This window comes from Sinocyclocheilus grahami, unplaced genomic scaffold, assembly GCF_001515645.1.
Source record: "Sinocyclocheilus grahami isolate Dianchi unplaced genomic scaffold, SAMN03320097.WGS_v1.1 scaffold845.1, whole genome shotgun sequence".
Taxonomy (NCBI): domain Eukaryota; kingdom Metazoa; phylum Chordata; class Actinopteri; order Cypriniformes; family Cyprinidae; genus Sinocyclocheilus; species Sinocyclocheilus grahami.
Genome location: NW_015506024.1, coordinates 89,942 through 109,251, shown reverse-complemented (window position 1 = coordinate 109,251; position 19,310 = coordinate 89,942). Strand labels below are relative to the sequence as shown.

General features: G+C 37.8%; 1 protein-coding gene across 1 annotated transcript in view; it reads right to left on the bottom strand.

Moving 5' to 3' along the window:
- Positions 1-607: 607 nt before the first annotated feature.
- Positions 608-19,310, bottom strand: part of LOC107562870 (importin subunit alpha-7-like) — a 23,016-nt gene continuing 4,313 nt past the window's right edge. The window contains exons 2-14 of the mRNA XM_016247614.1: positions 14,102-14,235; positions 13,610-13,705; positions 13,305-13,404; positions 13,112-13,226; positions 12,924-13,041; positions 12,735-12,823; positions 12,484-12,583; positions 9,942-10,105; positions 8,495-8,573; positions 8,264-8,389; positions 7,924-8,051; positions 2,510-2,688; positions 608-1,111 (exon numbers count right to left, since the gene is read on the bottom strand). Of these exons, the coding sequence (XP_016103100.1) occupies positions 924-1,111; positions 2,510-2,688; positions 7,924-8,051; positions 8,264-8,389; positions 8,495-8,573; positions 9,942-10,105; positions 12,484-12,583; positions 12,735-12,823; positions 12,924-13,041; positions 13,112-13,226; positions 13,305-13,404; positions 13,610-13,705; positions 14,102-14,235 (1,616 nt within the window). The 3' untranslated portion in view covers positions 608-923. The remainder of the gene's footprint in view (positions 1,112-2,509; positions 2,689-7,923; positions 8,052-8,263; positions 8,390-8,494; positions 8,574-9,941; positions 10,106-12,483; positions 12,584-12,734; positions 12,824-12,923; positions 13,042-13,111; positions 13,227-13,304; positions 13,405-13,609; positions 13,706-14,101; positions 14,236-19,310) is intronic.

Here is a 19,310-nt window from a genome sequence, read left to right as displayed (position 1 = left end):
AAAACAGGATCAAAAGAATAAGGATGAAGATCAAGATTTTCTGATTTTAAATAAATGAGAAAATTCTCTTAACTTTTTGTGAAAGGGCATTATTTAGCTGCATCACTGAGGGGGGGAAATGAAAGAAACTAAAATCCAGCTCTCTTGTGTGTGACAGGGCAGTGGATATGTTCCCCTGTGTGAGACACACCTCAGTGAATAAATAAATCAGTCTGTGTCACAGGTCGAAAATTTGCTTCACCCAGATATGAATGGTTGCACTGAGTGTTTCCGACGTATGTTTTAGTACCGGTATGGGGTGCAGGGATGGGTGTAAAGGGAAGGGGCAGCCGGGAAGTGTCTGAAGGCTGGTTATAGCTGGAAGCCCTCCATGGGGGCCTCCTGCTGCGGGAAAAGAAACTGCTGCTGGTTCTCATCCACCTGGGGTGCCAGACTGGCATCCTCTTCCTCTACTCCAAAATAGTGCTCGATGAGGTCAAAGGCTTTCTGGTAGATCTCCTGATTTTCATGACTCTGTAGGAACTCGATTTTGTCCAAACCTGGCAAGAGGAGAAAGAGAGAGAAAAACAGCGAGAGTTACATAGCCCCCCCAAAAAAAAAAAAAAAAAAAAAAAAAAAAAAAAAAAAAGACAGCGCCACAATCTCTACCTGAGGTAGATGATTATTTAGCTGCATCACTGAGGGGGGGAAATGAAAGAAACTAAAATCCAGCTCTCTTGTGTGTGACAGGGCAGTGGATATGTTCCCCTGTGTGAGACACACCTCAGTGAATAAATAAATCAGTCTGTGTCACAGGTCGAAAATTTGCTTCACCCAGATATGAATGGTTGCACTGAGTGTTTCCGACGTATGTTTTAGTACCGGTATGGGGTGCAGGGATGGGTGTAAAGGGAAGGGGCAGCCGGGAAGTGTCTGAAGGCTGGTTATAGCTGGAAGCCCTCCATGGGGGCCTCCTGCTGCGGGAAAAGAAACTGCTGCTGGTTCTCATCCACCTGGGGTGCCAGACTGGCATCCTCTTCCTCTACTCCAAAATAGTGCTCGATGAGGTCAAAGGCTTTCTGGTAGATCTCCTGATTTTCATGACTCTGTAGGAACTCGATTTTGTCCAAACCTGGCAAGAGGAGAAAGAGAGAGAAAAACAGCGAGAGTTACATAGATTTCTTTGATAGTTTTTTTATTTATTTATGTTTTTTTATTCAGCAAGGATGCACTAAATCGATTAAAAAAAAAGTCCCAGTAAAGACTTGTATATTGATAAATAGACAGCTCAAAAGATTTGTTTTTACCATACACAAAAAAAAATAAAAAAAGGAAAAAAAAATCAAGCAGCACAAAATTTAAAATTGTTGGAAATACTTTAGATTAGGGAACACATTCACTATATAAGTTGTCCCTCAATAAACTTCTTATTACTGCTTATTAGGGCTGTCAACAATTTTTTTCGAATTTCGAATATTTGTTGAATTTAAAATAAAAATCCACATTATTTTAGGTGGAGGCAGCCTTTTCAGTGGCGCACGAGATGCTATGACAATGTAAGTGTCGTTGCATTATAATGTTTTTGTAAGCCTATCCAGTTGAAGCCACTAGATGCGGCACTGCTGCGTTGTTCATTAAAAATATAGCGGAAAAAGAGAACGTCAATGCGGAGAAGATCTTGTTTACATCAAAACTCAAACCAAGCCGTTCACACAGAACACATATTTTGCACATTTTCCTGAGGGACATCTATTCCCATTGCACTCGCATCTTGCACAAAGGAGCCGCATGTTTAGAAAGCCATGCAAAATTTATGCAAGTTTAACTTTGAAAAAAACATTTATGGCAGGTTTTTTCCCCATCCCACTGCATCACGTTTTTAAATGAAAAATGCACTGTGTGATTGGCTTTCCACCCTTTGTATTAAACTATGCATACATACATGATGCTGTTGTTTATAGTTGTTTAAGCAACTTAATTATATTTGGTTTATAAACATTATTTGAAACATTATGCACTTTTTTCCACAGATAGTCATGTTATCTTATGCTTTGAATAAACGTGCATTAGTAATATTTTGCTCGATGCGCCCTCTTGTGGCTTCAGGAGAGAAGCCAAAAGCTTTTCATCACCCAAACTGAAATTATGCATTTTAAATTTGAATATAATTCGAATTTTGATCATATTTAAGTACAAAATTTGAATTTAGTTTTTCAGCCATTTTGACAGTCCTACTGCTTATTGATAGTAAGGTAGTTGCTGTAGTTGTTTAGGTATAGTAGTGTAGGGTTAAGGGATCTTAAATATGGTCATGCGGAATAAAGCATTAATATGTTCTTTATAAGTACTAATAAACAGTCAATATACATGCTAATAAACAACTAATTAATATAGCGTTCTCTAATTTGGGACTGCTAATTCCAAAAATAGTGCCCGCTCCCCAAATCCTTTGCCATTTTTAAACATTTTTGACATATCTCCGAAAAAACACATGCAATTGTAGCAATAGTTTGGTGAAAATAAATGTTACCATAGGCTTCCTCTATAAGACTGCAGTAAGGGTTGAGGCCGCTGCCGTTCTGTTTGGCCTCCTGCTCGCCCAGTCTGAGAATGTTCTCCAAACCATTCAAAGCCACCAGTACGATCTTGGAGTCCATCACAGTCAAAAGATCACAAAGAGGTTTAATGCAGCCCAAATTCACCAGATACCTACAGAAAAGAAACAGGTAAGGGAATAATAAGCAACAGCATGTGTGCCACCATATTATGTCTTAATTGAATAGGAAATGCAATCCAAAAAACATTGTGCTTGGAATACTGCCCTCGAAAAAAAAAAGTCCAATAACTGATTTATTTTTTAGCACAGAATATTATGTATTCCCTCTTCTGCTGCTTTGTGTAATTCGTGGAATGAATCAATTTGTAAAACTAGCCCTGCACCAGTATGACTGGGACAATATTTGTCCTTCAGTACTTAATTTCTCAGAAAATAAACATCATAATTTAATTTCCCCCAATACAAAAAACTGAAGATGAGAGAATTTATATTTGGCAAGCCATGCCCACCAAATTACTGTGTAAAACAGAATCTCCATTTCAGATTTAGACACACAATGATACCATGAGCACGGGTCAAACATCCCAAGTTCAGCAAGTGAACAAGCTAGCAACTGGCTCCAGTTTACTTTCTTATTCACTGATTCTAAAAAACATAAGCAATGTGGAACGTGAAAGGACAGGAGGAAAGCAAAATAAATTATTACAGCCAAAACTATCTTTCAGTCTAAAAGTAGACCAAGAAACATCTTAAATAAATGATGAGATAAAATGCCTTGGACACAATCCAAAAGTAAAGCTTATTCATAAAACATCAATAATAATGTCAAGTCATAACACCACACTTATGTAACACTCCAGTTAAAAACATGTCTCGTACATTATAAACACAATTAGATGAGATCTTATATGGTAAGTTGTTGCTACGCTTATGCCAAAGGAAGCACTCAGTAAGTACACATTATAGGCTGATACATTTAATGAAGCACTGTTTTGGCTGTGGCTAAATGCCATAAGTGCATGTCTGATAAAAACTGCAGCCCTTTGCTGTAAGTGTGCATAGTGATACTTTAACACTTTAAGCACACCGCTACTTTCAGACTGTGCAATCTCACTAGACGGCATGAAAACCACACTGCAATTCAAACTGGATAAACACATCACAAGTGCTCCCTGGTGACAACTTCTCCAATATTAGTGCCATGCTAATAGCCTTCTGAGAAGGCCCAACTTGGCCAGACGGGCTTAAATGGGCTCCCATGCTAAACTTAAACTATCTTGAGAATTTATTTCTGAGGTCAGCTCTAACTCAATTATATCTTTATTCTCCCTCAACCAATGATGTCATGTGACTTGACTACTGTGACTCAAAAAGCTAGACATTGATGATCAGGAGTTTGTGCACACACTTATTTTCACCAAGAATCACCCGCACAGACAAAAAGAGGCTGCCTGACACATACATGTAAAGAGGGTAAATATTTGAGATGCACCAGTCGACTGGCCATCAATCGTAACCAGACATTTTGAGGTTTATATGAATGCATCTCTGAAGGCACTCTGAAATATTTGAGATGCACCAGTCGACTGGCCATCAATCGTAACCAGACATTTTGAGGTTTATATGAATGCATCTCTGAAGGGAACTGACTGTCCGGAAAATTTTTCTTTTTCTTGCATCGCTTCTATTCCACAAGTGCCATCTACTGTCAGAGAGTGAATTTACATTTTCATTCAGCCCATCTGTTTTTTGTTTTTTTTTGCAGTTGTTTTATGTAACAATTTCACAAAGATAAAGTCAGACTATTCAGACTAAATGCATGTAGCATCTTTGTTTGGATCATGATTAAAATGCAATGTTTGCCTCTAACTTCAAATTATATTTGGTCTGTAATAGAGCAAAATGTTCTCTTTAATTTCTTTGTTGTTGCTTGCTTAAAGACAGAAAGCAAAAAGCAATCCGTATCGGCCCATTCATTAATAAAAAAACAAAAAACAAAAAAAAACAATATGAAATCAGGATTGGCCATGAAAAATGATGTAAATATGAATGCAAAGCCAACTGTAGGCCTACAATTGGGTCTTTGACCAATAATTCAATTCAAGTTTATTTGTATAGCGCTTTTCACGATAAAAATCGTTGCAAAGCAGCTTTACAGGAAATTAAGTTTCTACAATATATTTAGTAGTAGCGACTATGTTAGTTAAAGTACATATGGCAGAAATGAACAGTAAAATTCAGTTAATGATGTAATCAAACAGACGATGAACACTATTAACAGCAATGATTATATGTTGCAATCAAACTTGTACTTGTAAATAATAGGGTAAACGAAGAAAAAGGTAAAATAAAACTTTAAAAGACATTCTTAAATTCTTATACATTCTCATTCTTAGTTTTTCATTGTTTTGAAAAATGTTTATACAATTTATCAAACGTTTAAACTGAATTACTCATACTATCCGTTCAAAGATAAATGGTATTTTTTGTAATTCTCTAGGAAGTCGCACCACATGACATTTTACAGCCTGAACTACCCTGGCCTTGTCATAATAAGGTCAAATTATCTGATATTTTAGGTGAATCAATGACCTTGATACACAGTCATAAGGGTCAGCAGGGGTCCTCTCCATGATACCAGTTCCTATCTTGTTATTTGATCAGCATGTTTTGGCGTGCAGCTTGCCAAAAATGAGCTCCATGTCAATGACCTGATTCTCAAAGCGATGGTAAATGGTATGCCAGGCTTTGTGACAAGTTTGTCAGAAGTCTGAATGCTTAAGATGCTTAAAATGAGCTGTCTGTAAGCACATGCTCAGAGCTCACCTGATCTGCTCAGGTGTGCCACCTGACGTGGCATTAGTGATCGCCCACACCGCCTCCTTCCTGGTGCGGAATTCTGCTTTCTGTAGGATATCTATCAAGACTGGGAAGATGTTTGCATCTATTACGGTCTGCAGAAGATGATGATGATGGGTGAGAAAAAGAACACAGGATTAAAATCATCCTTAAATCCAAAAATAAATCCCAAGTAGACACTATAAACAGAACCACTCCTTTGAAGGTTTGAGGGTGCAGCCTTGCAACCCTGCTGCACACGATAAACAAGCTGAGCCCTGTGAGTGTGCATCTTGGTAGCAGATGTGGAGTGTAGGTCAGGATGTACCTGAATCTGCGCTCTGTTTCCCGCTGTGATGTTGGAGATAGTCCAGCAGGCCTCCTTCCTGATGGATTCCTTGGCACTACTGAGCAGGTGCAGGAGGCAGGGGAGAGCTGAGCAGTTCAACACCACCTAGGGCAGAGAGAATAGAAGCATAAGGACACCATCCATCTCCTGTTCGAAACCAGAGATAATCATACATGAAGATGAAACACATCTGCTCACATACTAACACACCTGTGTCTGAATGTCATCTCCTGTAACAATGTTTCCAACGGCCCTCAGAGCAGGAGAGGCCACCTTGTAATCGGTATGCCTGCAAGAAAAGAGGAAAGAGGTCGTCAAGAACAGCAGTTCTCAAACTTTTTGACTCAAAGGTCAAAAACACAATATTTGAAGGCCCCCTGATATAGACCTTTGTATTATATTAGTCTTAGTGCCATATTTAATTTCTGACAGGAATGAAAACAAGGCTGTAAAGTATAGCAGTACAGTGTGAACTTTTATTTAACAATATACTGATTATTCAGCTGATGAAAAACTTTCAGTAGACAAAAACTCCATAAAACAGTTCTGAAAGGTGAGAGTTGTGAAAATTACATGATTTAGAACCTTTATAAAGAGCATGCCATTATAAAGACTGCAAGTCTATCCCTCACAGCCTTGTTTTCGTTAGTGTTAAAGGGGTCATGAACTAAGAAATCAAAATTCCCTTGATCTTTTGACGTAAGAGGTCACTGTACTATAAAGACAACTCAAAACTTTCTCGTTAGTATAAAAACAGCTTATATTGAAGCCAATCTGTCAAAACGAGAGGTTGTGGAATGTGCCACTTTATGACGTAATAGTGAGGCTAAACCCCGCCTCCGCAGAAGATGATCAACGCCTGCTTCTACATCACTGCCTGTTTAGCCCCGCCCACCGATTCACGCATGTAGTGTAAATATCGAGAGAGGCAAATGCAGGTCTACACAGAAACCAAATGATAAAGATGCTCCGAAGACAAAACGCTGTGCAGTGCCAAGTTGTGGAAAAACACAAGTCTTTGCATCGCCTTCCTTCTGATCCCAGCATTAGGAAAGAGTGGATGAACTTTATTTTTATTGAAGATCCAGACCACGTCAGTAAGAACTTGGTCCTTTGTTCACATCATTTTACCGCGGATTAATTTACAGTCAAGGCACAAATCGACACAGGATTTTCAGAAAGACTGAAACTAAAAGACGATGCTGTGCCGACTATATTATAAATAGAACAATATATTATACAGAAAAACTTTTCCCCAATAAAGACAGTTATTTATAAGAAAAATTATTTCAGTATGCATCTTGTTTTTTTCCCCCCGCATTTTAATGTAAATTAGAATTTCATTATTTAAATATATTACTAATAATACAGCCAGCGGACCTGTTGGATGTTTTCTGAGAACCACTGGTTTAGGTAAAGCTCAAATAAAGCTACTGTAATACTAAGCTAGAAAAATAATGTGAATTCAAATCAGATCCTATTTAAAGTTTGTTTTCACAATCATTTGGAATATAGCTCATAAGTCAATTATGACACTTTGGCCTTACGTCCTGCTGAAAATTCTGATTCACATTGAAATATGTCATTATGGAACTTAAAAGTGTAGCAGTTTCAATATGATTTAGAAATGACAATTTAGTCATAATAGCGGACTCACATGAGCAGCTCCACCAGCCTCCTGCAGACCCCTGAATCAATAACTGCTTGGATCTTCTCATTGGGCCCATCAGAGAGATAGGACAAAGCCCAACAGGCATCAGCCAGCAGGTCTGAATCACTGCTGAACAAAAGACGGGACAGCACAGGCAGGCATGGAGACACCTACAAGAGCAAAAGACAGCTTTCAATATGAAGTTATAGCTTATAAAAATAAATACGTAAATAAAAATAAAAAATGCACAATGACATGACGTCACTGATAGTCATGTGTAAAAACACTCCTTTCATTTGATACATAATAGTTTTACTATTATGTAATTTTTTAAATACATTTTTTAAATAATTTTACTGAAATGTACACTACTGTTTAAAAGTTTGGGGTTGGTAAGATTTTTTTCAATGATTTTAAAAGACGTTTTATATATATATATATATATATATATATATATATATATACACACATAAATGCAGTCACCGTCAGAAGTCTGAATGCTTAAGATGCTTAAAATGAGCTGTCTGTAAGCACATGCTCAGAGCTCACCTGATCTGCTCAGGTGTGCCACCTGACGTGGCATTAGTGATCGCCCACACCGCCTCCTTCCTGGTGCGGAATTCTGCTTTCTGTAGGATATCTATCAAGACTGGGAAGATGTTTGCATCTATTACGGTCTGCAGAAGATGATGATGATGGGTGAGAAAAAGAACACAGGATTAAAATCATCCTTAAATCCAAAAATAAATCCCAAGTAGACACTATAAACAGAACCACTCCTTTGAAGGTTTGAGGGTGCAGCCTTGCAACCCTGCTGCACACGATAAACAAGCTGAGCCCTGTGAGTGTGCATCTTGGTAGCAGATGTGGAGTGTAGGTCAGGATGTACCTGAATCTGCGCTCTGTTTCCCGCTGTGATGTTGGAGATAGTCCAGCAGGCCTCCTTCCTGATGGATTCCTTGGCACTACTGAGCAGGTGCAGGAGGCAGGGGAGAGCTGAGCAGTTCAACACCACCTAGGGCAGAGAGAATAGAAGCATAAGGACACCATCCATCTCCTGTTCGAAACCAGAGATAATCATACATGAAGATGAAACACATCTGCTCACATACTAACACACCTGTGTCTGAATGTCATCTCCTGTAACAATGTTTCCAACGGCCCTCAGAGCAGGAGAGGCCACCTTGTAATCGGTATGCCTGCAAGAAAAGAGGAAAGAGGTCGTCAAGAACAGCAGTTCTCAAACTTTTTGACTCAAAGGTCAAAAACACAATATTTGAAGGCCCCCTGATATAGACCTTTGTATTATATTAGTCTTAGTGCCATATTTAATTTCTGACAGGAATGAAAACAAGGCTGTAAAGTATAGCAGTACAGTGTGAACTTTTATTTAACAATATACTGATTATTCAGCTGATGAAAAACTTTCAGTAGACAAAAACTCCATAAAACAGTTCTGAAAGGTGAGAGTTGTGAAAATTACATGATTTAGAACCTTTATAAAGAGCATGCCATTATAAAGACTGCAAGTCTATCCCTCACAGCCTTGTTTTCGTTAGTGTTAAAGGGGTCATGAACTAAGAAATCAAAATTCCCTTGATCTTTTGACGTAAGAGGTCACTGTACTATAAAGACAACTCAAAACTTTCTCGTTAGTATAAAAACAGCTTATATTGAAGCCAATCTGTCAAAACGAGAGGTTGTGGAATGTGCCACTTTATGACGTAATAGTGAGGCTAAACCCCGCCTCCGCAGAAGATGATCAACGCCTGCTTCTACATCACTGCCTGTTTAGCCCCGCCCACCGATTCACGCATGTAGTGTAAATATCGAGAGAGGCAAATGCAGGTCTACACAGAAACCAAATGATAAAGATGCTCCGAAGACAAAACGCTGTGCAGTGCCAAGTTGTGGAAAAACACAAGTCTTAGCATCGCCTTCCTTCTGATCCCAGCATTAGGAAAGAGTGGATGAACTTTATTTTTATTGAAGATCCAGACCACGTCAGTAAGAACTTGGTCCTTTGTTCACATCATTTTACCGCGGATTAATTTACAGTCAAGGCACAAATCGACACAGGATTTTCAGAAAGACTGAAACTAAAAGACGATGCTGTGCCGACTATATTATAAATAGAACAATATATTATACAGAAAAACTTTTCCCCAATAAAGACAGTTATTTATAAGAAAAATTATTTCAGTATGCATCTTGTTTTTTTCCCCCCGCATTTTAATGTAAATTAGAATTTCATTATTTAAATATATTACTAATAATACAGCCAGCGGACCTGTTGGATGTTTTCTGAGAACCACTGGTTTAGGTAAAGCTCAAATAAAGCTACTGTAATACTAAGCTAGAAAAATAATGTGAATTCAAATCAGATCCTATTTAAAGTTTGTTTTCACAATCATTTGGAATATAGCTCATAAGTCAATTATGACACTTTGGCCTTACGTCCTGCTGAAAATTCTGATTCACATTGAAATATGTCATTATGGAACTTAAAAGTGTAGCAGTTTCAATATGATTTAGAAATGACAATTTAGTCATAATAGCGGACTCACATGAGCAGCTCCACCAGCCTCCTGCAGACCCCTGAATCAATAACTGCTTGGATCTTCTCATTGGGCCCATCAGAGAGATAGGACAAAGCCCAACAGGCATCAGCCAGCAGGTCTGAATCACTGCTGAACAAAAGACGGGACAGCACAGGCAGGCATGGAGACACCTACAAGAGCAAAAGACAGCTTTCAATATGAAGTTATAGCTTATAAAAATAAATACGTAAATAAAAATAAAAAATGCACAATGACATGACGTCACTGATAGTCATGTGTAAAAACACTCCTTTCATTTGATACATAATAGTTTTACTATTATGTAATTTTTTAAATACATTTTTTAAATAATTTTACTGAAATGTACACTACTGTTTAAAAGTTTGGGGTTGGTAAGATTTTTTTCAATGATTTTAAAAGACGTTTTATATATATATATATATATATATATATATATATATATACACACATAAATGCAGTCACCATTTGTTTGCATTTATTTGATCAAAAGTGCAGTAAAAACCATAATATTGTGAAATTGTAAAATTGAAACCAACCGTTTTCTATTTGAATATACTTTTAAAGGCAACATCGGATCAGGGCTCACAAAATTGCTAGTCTGACTTCCCGGGGCTATTGTGTTTTCCAGTCGGGCCACCAAAATGTTTTACCACCCTGTCCGATGGGCTATCTTGAACAGTGATATAAAATTCCTTCCTTGATTTGCATTGTTCACTAGCTTGTAGGGGTAAAACGGATCGTAGGTGATCGTTTGCACGTGTTTCTAAGTCTTGCTGATTTAAACATTCAAGTGTTTTAAACCATTCACGCGCATTCGGAGCTGCGCGCACAGAGAGGCGCTTTTCAGACAATGCGCATACACAGAATCGATTCCTTTTTCGCATATCCTTGCATCTGAATGAAAACATACACACAAAATTATCTCAAAATAACTGTCTCGGCAAGTATTCTCGTAAACGCAGTCGGTTATGTCTTAAGTGAACGTAAACAGTGGAGAACGAAATCTCAAGTGCATCATTATATTGGATCCGTGCATTCGGTCTTAAAGGGGCAGCAGCCTATAAATACCTGCTGTTCCATAAGCGCCACCTGCTGTCAGAGAGTGCCATTTGCATCTCATTCACAAAGCTAAAATCAGACCATTCTGTTTTTTCTTCAAATTTCGAAATTATACAATCTAAATAACATTTAGCATCTTTGTTTGGATCGCGATTAAAATGCAGTGGTTGCCTCTGATTTTAAATGGAAAAAGTATGAAGGTATGAAGAGATTTATTTTATTTGTATTTAATTATTTGATTTGGGATTTGTTTTAAAATGTTAAGTTAGTTTTATTATTTGACATTTCAATTTCACAAAGAAATGTGCAGCATTTTGTTGGAGAAATAATAAAAGGACACCTTTTCATTTATAATTTGTCTTAGATCTCATTTTGTTAAAAAAAAAAATTGTGAGAAAATTGTATTGTGAAATCAGTATCGTGAATAACGATACAGCCTGAACTACCCTGTTGAGTGAATCGTTACATCCCTATATGCTACTAGTTTTTGATGTGGTATCAAAGAAGTATCTGTTATTTTAATAATAAAGAACCATATTTTTTTGGTCATCTGCAAAATTATCCGATCTGTTACTCAAAATCTGATATGATAATGCAATATGAGCCGAGTTGTGGGTTTTATGATCCGTTGCACCCCTACTCTCTTGACTTGTTATTTGAAGAAAAAAAGCAATCAATGAATTTTTTAATCATGCTGATTTGTCCGCAGTGAATTTCAGCAGATGACTTTTTTTTATTTTTTATATTCCGGCTACTTAAATTCATTTTGGGCTACCAAAATCTGAAGAATGTCTGCCCGAAGGGCTACCAGCGATTTTTACATTTTGCGAGCCCTGCGGATGCCTATTTTCCACAAGTTGGTGTGATTCTTTAGAGTATTAATGAAATGTCTGTATTAACATACTTTAGTTAAACTTCAATGGACATGTAAAACAACACCCTTTTTACCATGTAAAACATGATCACAGCGACTCATTTCAGTGCATGACTCTTTAAATAATAATGAGCTACCGTTCGCCCCACCCCTCTCATCCGTGGGGCGTGTCGACACAAGACACGTGAATTGCTGCCTTGGACTCGTATATGGCTCGGAGGCGGTGTTATTCAAATAGCTAGCTATCTACATAAAAACTGGCTGCAAACTGAAACAGCTCGCTGGATGACAGTTTCAGACTCAAGATAGCCCATAACAAACTGGCTGCCTGTTTTCTTTTCAGCTTTTCTGAGCTGGCAGACATGCCAGAAACCTAAATAAACGCAAAAACAGCTAAGTGACAATTTTATCCCCTTTAATATGCAATTTATTCCTGCGATGATTAAGCTAAATTTTCAACAGCCATTACTCCACTCTTCACCGTCATATGAGACACTGAGACCTATGACAAATGAGACCTTTTGAAAGCATAAAGTGCCTTCTTAAACAAGGAAAATAAAGAGTGTTGTCAAGGGACAGACAAGCAGTACAGACCTTCTCAAAGTCTGGGGGTGGACTTTTGCCTCTGCAGAGGTTGGACAAGGCCCACACAGCATTCCTGGTCATTGTTAGACGAGTTGATTTGGTCAGCAGCCTGGGGGGAAAAGTATCAAGGAAACAATCAATCCTTATCTTAAGCCAAAAATGTTTGTTTCTTCCGCAGACGATGTTAAAGTCATTGCGATGTCAGATAAATGCCAATACTGTGGTCTTGTGTAAGGTAAACAGAAAAACTGAGAACTCACATTAGTAGAGGAGAAAGTATATTACAGTTTAGCACATAATCTCTGCACACAGCGCTGTCTCCCGCAATGTTCCCCAAAGCCCAAACAGCCTGTGACACAAAGATTCATTAACATAACCACATGGGATTTATACTCGTTTAGCACAAACAAAACAAGGCGACTTATCCCTTGCAGCTTTATAACTTGTACCTGCTCCTGCACGTCTTCAAACTCTGAGTTGAGAAGCTCGATAAAGACAGGTACAGCACCGGCCTCGATCACAAACTTTGTCTGTTGAGATGTTCCAGATGCGATGTTGGTCAGTGCCCTGGGGTGGGGGGGGGGAGACACATTCAAGGATCTGAATTTATAACTTTAAATGAAGAAACTAGTTTAGCTTTATTTCATCACATCTCACCTGTAAAGTGCAATTGGTACTTTTTTGAAGGAACTCAACGAATCTATTCACAACTCCCGGTGTGCTTATAACCTCGTCAATAGGAGGGTTTGGTTCTGAACAATACGAAGATTGATTTATTAAAACTCAGACACGCTTCTAGGCAACTCCAGACATGTGTTTGTGCCAGATACCTTTGGAAAGCAGTTTTCTGAATCTCTGTGTTGTGACCAGTTGTAGTTCAGGATCTTCTGAGAAGAGCATTTCAACCATGTCTCTTGTAATTACTCCATCCTAAAAAACACATAGGACAAATTTGGTCTAGATCAATGACCGTAATTAGTTTTCAACCCAGGCTTGCACCTCTGAGAAGTCCAAATCAATAGTGCTTATTGAATTAAGGGGTCATAATGCACTACTAACAACAGACCCAGTGTTACCTCTGCCTGTAAGTGACATAATGGGAGAAAGCAAACTATTCATTTGGGTTTGAACTCACTGGTGCTGTGGTGGAGGAGATGTAGGAATCCGTAAGTGGACTGTCAAACATTCCCCCTTCTTCACCCAGGAGCTCCACATTTCTCCTCTTAAACAGCTGCCAAGAGAAAAAGAGAGAATCAATAGTGCAAATTGCACCAATTGATGTGACAGTTAAAGTTAACATGAAACAGCATTCACAGACCATTTAACTTATGTATCAGCATAGTCAATGTGAAAAGGATGTATGGGATAATGTTACAAAATATTCTTATCCCAAATAATATTTCACAATATTACAAACCCCAAAGTTTTGAATGGTAGTGTAAAAGTCATATTAACGGTGGATGATTATGAAGAATTTTTCTTCAATGCACCAACTGTGCACAATAAAACCAAAAACATATTTATTAAATTCAATGGGGTTTATTATATTTTCAAGTTACCTTTAAAGAAAAGGTCATGTAGGGAACATGAAAACAAAAACAAATAAACAAAGCAAATGGACAGTCACCTGTTGCTCTCGTTTCTGTTTCCTCAGCTGAATGCCTTCCTCCTCCCTTCTCCGACGCATCTCCTCCAGGTTGAGTGCTTTGTTCTTGTAACGGTTCATCCTGAAATTATCCTTTGCAGGACTTCCTGAAGGCTCTGCGGAACATAACGAATTAGTAACACTTTACAGACATCTCCAAAAACACAACAAACAATTAATAGTCTGCTTTGATCCAAGAAAAACCATGATAATCAACCTCCCAACCACAGCAGTACAATCCAATTGTACAAAAAAAAAAAAAAAAAAAGGTTTATTTGTTTTGTCTACTTTGGATTGTGTGACATCACAGCTCAGATATAAAATCTTCCCAAGAGTAGCTGAAGGCAGTGTGCATCTGGAATTGCCAAACCTTTTAATTAAAAGCAGGTGTCCACATAATCTTGGCCACACAGTATATTTATATTGCATAGTCACTAAGTACACGACAGAACAAATGCCTTTTTTAGAGCGGTCACTGTCCCTTGATTAAATTCGAGAAATCTATTATAAAAATTGTTGATTGCATTGACACGTGTCGATTAACTGACAAATTACCAGAAGTGGTGCATTCCACGGTCGAGGATCCATGAAAAGCATTATTAGGCCATTTTCTGAGGCTGCACGAAATATTAAAACCCATTTAAAATCATAATAATGCATAGTGCTATTGTAAAGTTGCTTATGATGTTCAACTGGGAACAATGTGCACCATTCTATCAAATTTATAAGGCAAATCATTTATCAACCTACACCAACACAGAAGAATACATCAGAATACAGAAGAATATCTTTCTAAATATGCTAACCGTTCAAAAGTTTAAACCCTCACTCGGAGTTTGCATGTTTTGATGTCCGCATGTTCTTGTTCGAGGAATGACAGTGGCTCTAGCATTTCTATCATAAAGAAGTGGCAAAATATTACAGATTAAGTGGACATTTGAATTAAATGTTGTTTAGTCAATATTAAACAAGGATTAGATCGTGATGTAAAGTGTAAAAACAAGTACCAGGCTGTTGGCACCCTCTGCAGGCATTTGATATAGTACACAATGTACAGGTTTTGTTCAATAAAACTATATGATAGCTTGCTTTTGATATTTTATTTGAATCAATTATTGCGTTATTGCTATTATATAAGTCATTTTAATGTATATTGTTCTCTTAGGTTTATTTGTATTACCACAAAACATGTTTTTATCTGATTACTCGATTATCAAAATATTTTTTTCTACTTTTAAAATGTTTTATTTAATTTTTTTATTCATTAAAGAATCCTGAATAAAAAGTATCAAGGTCTCCACAAAAATATGAAAGTGCAACCGTTTTCAAAATTGATATGTTAAAAAAAGTTTCTTGAGCGGCAAATCAGCGTATCAGAATGATTTCTAAAAGATCATGTGACACTGAAGACTGAAGATCTTGTTATACCCGTCTTATAAGAATAAAGATCTTGATTTGAAGTCTGTGAATAAGGATGCGGAGTTTGTTTTCAAATGGTCAATAAAAATGGCAAAGTACATATTTCTGTCAATGAGTTGCTATTGAGGAAACTAGGAGTACAAGACCTGCACAAACTGTCCATGGTGGACAAATATACTCATGTATCTGGGCCTTTTGACAGGAAAAACTGTAACAATTTCAATTGGTGTGCCATCTGCATGAGTGCACATGTCGTCAGTAGCAAGACGAAAATGAATGTGGAATTGCATAGCAATCTAGTATCTCCACCTTCATAACTCACTTTGGTCTGTTTGTGCTGAGCACAATGCACTTGAACAGAGCCACCCGGAGTCAGTGAGCAAAACCACTTTTAGTGAGGGTATCTAAACGCTGTTTGAATGAGCAAGCAGCTAAAGCAGCCTGTCTCAGCATTTGTGCAGCACTGAGAGCAGAGGAGGCTACGAATGATGACTGTAATGCTACCGAATGCACATCAGGGCACTAACAAACAGTGCCTGAGGGTACAGTTTCAGATCTTGGATCCGCTCCTATCCTTTCTGTATGATCTTATTGCACTGCATCTCAAAGGAGGAAAATAGCCCAAAATCAGCACTGTCACCATGTGAAGGCCTCCATAACCTTCAGTCAGTAAATATCTGCAGTTCTGGGGCAGAGAACTACCACAAGTTTCAACTTGACTGTTAGAAATCAGGCTTCCTGATGGGTGAGGTTTTGGGTGAGATGGGTGAGGCCTTCTTCCCAACATATGAAAGGCTACATTCCAATTGATCTGCTCATGAACAATACAGGCCATGGCTTAAAGGAATAGTTCACCCAAAAATTACATTTGTTGTCGTTGCATTTACTGTTGTTGCAAACCCACATGGGAAGAACTACTGCATTTTCTGTCCGCCATCGTTCCCTCAGTATTCACATAATTTTTGCCGTGCACACTTTTGCGCTCGTGCTGATGCGGCGAGTATTAAGCGTGATGTAAAAATCGTCATCAGAGGTTGTGTGTGGAGGCTCTTTGCAGACATCCGCATGCCTCCCATTTTTTGTGACTGCATGAACAAGTATGCTCGGTCACTAGGCTACAAAACCACCAACTGCGTATCTGCTGGAAAAACAACATGGATGTCAAATTTGAAGAGAGGCTGTGTGGAGAAGTGTGTCGCTAACCGCACCGCTACAATCCGTCAATAAAACAATATAAAAGACAGCCAGGCTTTTTTTTTTTTTGCCAGGCTATACATCAGAAGCACTCGTACTGAAAGCACCTTTCTCAGTCTCTTCACGTGATCAGTGAAATCTGAAGCCTGGCTTATACTCACAGCATCCGCACGAGCGCAAAGGTGCAAGCGGCGAAAATTATCTTCGTGGAGTGGGCGGTCATGCAAATTGAGTGCGCGAGGCCCCTATTCGTGTGGCGGTGAAGTTTGATGTGAAGTTCAAACTCCATCAGGTGCTTTTTGAGCATATGAGGGAAAACAATGCATAGATTTTTACATTGTCCAAGGCTTTTTAAGTCAATTACGTTTTATTTTTATTGTATACAAATAGAATTAGAATTAATTTAGATAGGATTTAACCCTATTTGCTTAAAGTTGTCTTGTGTTTGATGCAAAATAAACCCAAAAGCTGAAGATTTTTTGTGGTGTACCATCAGTGTCATATCATATTGAGAGTTGTACCGGCAAACTAATTCTCGATGGTTTTAGAGGATAATTACTCCTCATCGCCCCCTTGAGCCCTGGTTTCCCCAAATATCAGCACGATTGCAATGTGACACTAATTTTATACAACAACAGAACTGTTGTGTCTCCCCGGTCAACACAGCAGTGTTTCGATATTGAATGAATCTACCTTTTTGAACAAAACGCGTAAGTCAATGACTCAGTGACCCATTCATAAAGGCAGTGGCCCTGTCCCAAATGGCACATTTCATGTGAATTTGCGATCTTGTGGACTTACAATGAGCGCCGCGTGCGTGTGTCCGTTAAGTCTACGAGACCGTAGGGTGTCCCATTCATCATTTTGGCTTTCAGAAGGGTGCTCACAAGTACCCCCTTTGCGGCCACTATGCGCCCTCGGTGCGCACTTCTGACGAGCCCGCACTGAAGTGAGCTATTACAATTTATATTTTAAAATATTTTAACATGTAATTTATTCCCGTGATGCAAAACTGAATTTTCAGCATCATTACTCCAGTCTTCAGTGTCACATGATCCTTCAGAAATCATTCTACTGTGATGATTTAAGAAACATTTATTATTATCAATGTTGAAAACCATTGTGCTGTTTCACATTTTTGTGGAAATTGATACATTTTTTTTCAGGATACTTTGATGAACAGAAAGTTCAAAAGAATAGAATTTATCTTTACTAGAAATCTTTTGTAACATTATAAATAGGGATGGGTATCATTAAAGTTTTAACAGTATTACTACTCTATTCTGCTTATTGATCCGGTACTTTAACGCTATTCTTATAGGTACTTTTGTGTGTGTGTGTATGTGTGTGTGTGTGTGTGTATGTATGTATGTATGTATGTATGTATGTATGTATGTATGTATGTATGTATGTATGTATGTATGTATGTATGTATGTATGTATGTATGTATGTATGTATGTATGTATGCATGTATGTATGTTAGGGCTGGACGATATGGCCAAAATTTATATCACGATATATTTCTTAATTTCGGTCGATACGATTCGGTCAACCTACTCCTATAAAACTATATAATATTTTAGGAAATAAATAAATGTTCACCTTTTATTGCACCCGCCGTGTTTTGATTTTGAAACATGCAGTGCTCATGTTTATTCAACGAAGTCAAACGCCACAAATAAATCAATGTATGGGAAACACTGGTAATGTATATCGAAATATCGGAAATGTGTTTAAAAATCATATCACTGTTATTGAAAAAAATTACATTGCGATACATATTGATATTGAATTATTGTCCAGCCCTAATGTATGTATGTACAGTGGGTACGGAAAGTATTCAGACCCCCTTAAATTTTTCACTCTTTGTTATATTGCAGCCATTTGCTAAAATCATTTAAGTTAATTTTTTTCCTCAATGTACACACAGCACCACATATTGACAGAAAAACAAACCATATAGCCCACTGAATCATACTCAGACTTAATGCTGGCAGCAGTGGAACCACTTGGGAGAGAACTGCCAGGTGACTTATTTCTTAGCATAAAAGAGGACAATGGTACAAGAGGAATACCAAATTATTGTTTTAAGTGTGAAAATATAGCAGAAGTAGCGGGGTGTTAGTTGTAACACACGTGGTTTGAATATTTATTTTACCATAGTAACATTTAAATTCTGGCTAAAGTACATTTTTTATCTCAGTTTTTATTATTCATTTAAAATGACAAATCTGCTATCATTTGAATCTCCAATCTGTTATTTATCAGTTCAGATATTTTTTTAAGCTTCGCTAACTAGCAGAAGACACTAACCAATTTTAAATTCCAGTTGTGCAGATGGGGCACGTTGTAACACTGCGTTACAATGTGCTATTCTATGACATTAGCGATGTAATTTACACTATTTACTTTAATTTTAATGAGAAACAACGAGAAACAGGTGAATAAAGACTGACAGTCAATGTTTAATGTTTAGAAATTATTTCAAGACATGTAAAGCATTTTTGCTTGTTTATGTGGTCCGTCCCAAGCATGGTTGCAATGTGTTCATTGTCAAACTCCAAAATCAGATTATTT